The sequence below is a fragment of the Salvelinus namaycush genome, unplaced genomic scaffold (genome assembly GCF_016432855.1).
Source record: "Salvelinus namaycush isolate Seneca unplaced genomic scaffold, SaNama_1.0 Scaffold580, whole genome shotgun sequence".
Lineage (NCBI taxonomy): Eukaryota > Metazoa > Chordata > Actinopteri > Salmoniformes > Salmonidae > Salvelinus > Salvelinus namaycush.
In genome coordinates this window covers 112,655-117,308 of record NW_024061287.1, presented here as the reverse complement: position 1 = coordinate 117,308, position 4,654 = coordinate 112,655, and the positions used below count along the sequence as shown (strand labels likewise).

The 4,654-nt window shown below is 45.2% G+C and overlaps 1 protein-coding gene across 1 annotated transcript; it reads left to right on the top strand.

Annotated features, from left to right (window-relative positions):
• Positions 1-231: 231 nt before the first annotated feature.
• LOC120041939 lies at positions 232-1,377 on the top strand. The gene is made up of 3 exons (XM_038986809.1): positions 232-584; positions 901-988; positions 1,163-1,377. The coding sequence occupies exons 1-3, from the start codon at positions 237-239 to the stop codon at positions 1,345-1,347; spliced, it is 621 nt and encodes a 206-aa protein (XP_038842737.1). The 5' UTR covers positions 232-236; the 3' UTR covers positions 1,348-1,377.
• Positions 1,378-4,654: the final 3,277 nt, after the last annotated feature.

Genomic DNA, 4,654 nt, shown 5'->3' with positions numbered 1-4,654 from the left:
AAGAAGTAGGCCTAATTATTTTAGGTGTAATATTCAAAGATATTAGGGGGAAATAAACACTGTACCCAAATCCACTTTTTACAATGTTCCTGGGAAATGGGTAGGCCTCCACCATATAGTCCTCCCAGTTTTACAGCTGAGTTATACATTGCGTTTTATGATGTTAACTTTGCTGGTTGCGTCCAAAATGGCACCTTCCATGTTTAGTGCACTACTTTTGACCAGAGCCAGACCCTATGGGCCCTGTTCAAAAGTTGTGCACTATAAAGGGAAGAGAATGCCTTTTGGAACGCAGTGACTGCTTTCCATTGTTGCGTCCTCTTCTCCCAGTTATTGTACCCAGGTCAGTCACACCAGCTTGCTCTTCTTACTTAGACACCAGCAATGCCGCAAGTGACATCACTCATGGTGTTGTGGCTGACATTAATGCTACTGAGGAATTCCCTGCCAGGGGCCTTAGCCCGGCTGATGTAAAGGCTGACGGCATGGCCCGCCTTCCCTCTGCCAGAGGGGAAAAGACTAAGAAGAACAGGAAGTGGCGCTTCCTACCCAAAATTGGCAAGATTCCAAAGATCAGGATGAAGGTAGGGGGCTCTGGGGCTGAAATGTACCCTACAGATTCACTACACCCCTATTGTCTCTCAGCATTAGAACAATGCTGTTGTCATTGTCTTTAGGAGGTTGAGTGAGGCCGCTGTAATACAATCCTAATACACATGGGAGAGAGTCAATGTCTGTGTCCCAAATTGCACCCTATTCCCTATATAGTGCACTACTTTTGACCAGAGCACTATGGGCCCATGTCAAAAGTAGTGCCTTACGTAGCCAATAGGGTGCCTTTTGGGATGCATACCATATATTTTACACAGGCTCAGTTGTCCTGATGTGTTTTGTCAACAGCTGTTCAAGACAAAAGGGGAACCGAAGAGCCACCCTGAACAGGATGCGCTGCCTACCAAACGTCTCAGAGAGACTCGTATTTCACAGAGTAAGTGATAAGCATCGATAATGTCATATTGATGTATCACCCTATGGCCAGCTTGTTAAAACAGTGACTACAGATACAGGCGGACAGACAGGCAGACAGACAGACGGATAGACAGGCAGACGGACAGACAAACACACACGTTCATTTTCTGATTATGAAATATTCTTATCACAGATGCTGAGTGTGAGGTTCCAGAGGTTCCATCCACTTCCCCACCCAAGGAGGACCTGACAACCACACTGGCCCCTGCTCCCCAGGAGTGCCAGTCCCGTAAACGCCCTCTCTTAGTCAGGGTGTTACGAGCTATCTCCAGAGCCGTCTCCAAACCATTCAGAGGAGCTTTTGGGAAGAAGAATTAGCCAAATGCCTGATTTTATTACTATTTTAATCAGAGCCTTTATATAATAAAACATTACTGCATTGATTTCTGTCTATAGTAGTCTTACTGTTTGTGCAAGATAATGGTAAAGTACTTCAAACCACATAGTCAAATGTATTTATAGTGAAGCACTTCATATATGTTTTATTTTATTTATCCTTCATTTAACTAGGCAAGTCAGTTAAGAACAAATTATTATTTACAATGACGGCCTACCCCGGCAGAACCTGGATGGATAAGATGAACAGAGAACACTTTGTAACACTTTCTATGAAGCCCATATCTATAATGCATACACTCAAGTTTACTCATCATTGGGAAAGGTAGGCCAAACGGCCTTTACTTATCATTGGGAAAGGTAGGCCAAACGTCCTTTACTTATTATTGGGAAAGGTAGGCCAAACATCCTTTACTCATCATTGGGAAAGGTAGGCCAAACGGCCTTTACTTATCATTGGGAAAGGTAGGCCAAACGGCCTTTACTTATCATTGGGAATGGTAGGCCAAACGGCCTTTACTTATCATTGGGAAAGGTAGGCCAAACGTCCTTTACTTATCATTGGGAAAGGTAGGCCAAACATCCTTTACTCATCATTGGGAAAGGTAGGCCAAACGGCCTTTACTTATCATTGGGAAAGGTAGGCCAAACGGCCTTTACTTATCATTGGGAATGGTAGGCCAAACGGCCTTTACTTATCATTGGGAAAGGTAGGCCAAACGGCCTTTACTTATCATTGGGAAAGGTAGGCCAAACGGCCTTTACTTATCATTGGGAAAGGTAGGCCAAACGGCCTTTACTTATCATTGGGAAAGGTAGGCCAAACGGACTTTACTTATCATTGGGAAAGGTAGGCCAAACGGCCTTTACTTATCATTGGGAAAGGTAGGCCAAACGGCCTTTACTCATCATTGGGAAAGGTAGGCCAAACGGCCTTTACTTATCATTGGGAAAGGTAAGCCAAACGGCCTTTACTTATCATTGGGAAAGGTAGGCCAAACGGCCTTTACTTATCATTGGGAAAGGTAGGCCAAGCGGCCTTTACTTATCATTGGGAAAGGTAGGCCAAACGGACTTTACTCATCATTGGGAAAGGTAGGCCAAACGTCCTTTACTTATCATTGGGAAAGGTAGGCCAAACGGCCTTTACTTATCATTGGGAAAGGTAGGCAAAACGTCCTTTACTTATCATTGGGAAAGGTAGGCCAAGCGGCCTTTACTCATCATTGGGAAAGGTAGGCCAAACGGCCTTTACTTATCATTGGGAAAGGTAGGCCAAGCGGCCTTTACTTATCATTGGGAAAGGTAGGCCAAGCGGCCTTTACTCATCATTGGGAAAGGTAGGCCAAACGGACTTTACTCATCATTGGGAAAGGTAGGCCAAGCGGCCTTTACTTATCATTGGGAAAGGTAGGCCAAACGGACTTTACTCATCATTGGGATAGGTAGGCCAAACTTCCTTTACTTATCATTGGGAAAGGTAGGCCAAACGGCCTTTACTTATCATTGGGAAAGGTAGGCCAAACGTCCTTTATTTATCATTGGGAAAGGTAGGCCAAACGGCCTTTACTCATCATTGGGAAAGGTAGGCCAAACGGCCTTTACTCATCTTTGGGAAAGGTAGGCCAAACGGCCTTTACTCATCATTGGGAAAGGTAGGCCAAGCGGCCTTTACTTATCATTGGGAAAGGTAGGCCAAACGTCCTTTACTTATCATTGGGAAAGGTAGGCCAAACGGCCTTTACTTATCATTGGGAAAGGTAGGCCAAACGGCCTTTACTTATCATTGGGAAAGGTAGGCCAAACGGCCTTTATTCATCATTGGGAAAGGTAGGCCAAACGGCCTTTACTTATCATTGGGAAAGGTAAGCCAAACGGCCTTTACTTATCATTGGGAAAGGTAGGCCAAACGGCCTTTACTTATCATTGGGAAAGGTAGGCCAAGCGGCCTTTACTTATCATTGGGAAAGGTAGGCCAAACGGACTTTACTCATCATTGGGAAAGGTAGGCCAAACGTCCTTTACTTATCATTGGGAAAGGTAGGCCAAACGGCCTTTACTTATCATTGGGAAAGGTAGGCAAAATGTCCTTTACTTATCATTGGGAAAGGTAGGCCAAGCGGCCTTTACTCATCATTGGGAAAGGTAGGCCAAACTACCTTTACTCATCATTGGGAAAGGTAGGCCAAGCGGCCTTTACTCATCATTGGGAAAGGTAGGCCAAAAGTCCTTTACTCATCATTGGGAAAGGTAGGCCAAACGACCTTTACTCATCATTGGGAAAGGTAGGCCAAGCGGCCTTTACTCATCATTGGGAAAGGTAGGCCAAGCGGCCTTTACTCATCATTGGGAAAGGTAGGCCAAACGGCCTTTACTTATCATTGGGAAAGGTAGGCCAAACGGCCTTTACTCATCATTGGGAAAGGTAGGCCAAACGGCCTTTACTTATCATTGGGAAAGGTAGGCCAAACGGCCTTTACTTATCATTGGGAAAGGTAGGCCAAACGGCCTTTACTTATCATTGGGAAAGGTAGGCCAAACGTCCTTTATTTATCATTGGGAAAGGTAGGCCAAACGTCCTTTATTTATCATTGGGAAAGGTAGGCCAAACGGCCTTTACTTATCAGTGGGAAAGGTAGGCCAAACGGCCTTTACTCATCATTGGGAAAGGTAGGCCAAACGGCCTTTACTCATCATTGGGAAAGGTAGGCCAAACGGCCTTTACTTATCATTGGGAAAGGTAGGCCAAACGGCCTTTACTCATCATTGGGAAAGGTAGGCCAAACGGCCTTTACTCATCTTTGGGAAAGGTAGGCCAAACGGCCTTTACTCATCATTGGGAAAGGTAGGCCAAACGTCCTTTACTTATCATTGGGAAAGGTAGGCCAAACGGCCTTTACTTATCATTGGGAAAGGTAGGCCAAACGGCCTTTACTTATCATTGGGAAAGGTAGGCCAAACGGTCTTTACTCATCATTGGGAAAGGTAGGCCAAACGGCCTTTACTCATCATTGGGAAAGGTAGGCCAAACGGCCTTTACTCATCATTGGGAAAGGTAGGCCAAACGGTCTTTACTTATCATTGGGAAAGGTAGGCCAAACGACCTTTACTCATCATTGGGAAAGGTAGGCCAAACGTCCTTTACTCATCATTGGGAAAGGTAGGCCAAACGACCTTTACTCATCATTGGGAAAGGTAGGCCAAACGGCCTTTACTCATCATTGGGAAAGGTAGGCCAAACGGCCTTTACTCATCATTGGGAAAGGTAGGCCAAGCGGCCTTTACTTAT

Coding starts and splice junctions, on each gene's coding strand:
- LOC120041939 (XM_038986809.1), top strand. CDS start 237: ATGGGCCCTGTTCAAAAGTTGTGCACTATAAAGGGAAGAGAATGCCTT. Junction 585..900: donor TTCCAAAGATCAGGATGAAG/GTAGGGGGCTCT, acceptor TTTTGTCAACAG/CTGTTCAAGACAAAAGGGGA. Junction 989..1,162: donor AGAGACTCGTATTTCACAGA/GTAAGTGATAAG, acceptor TTCTTATCACAG/ATGCTGAGTGTGAGGTTCCA.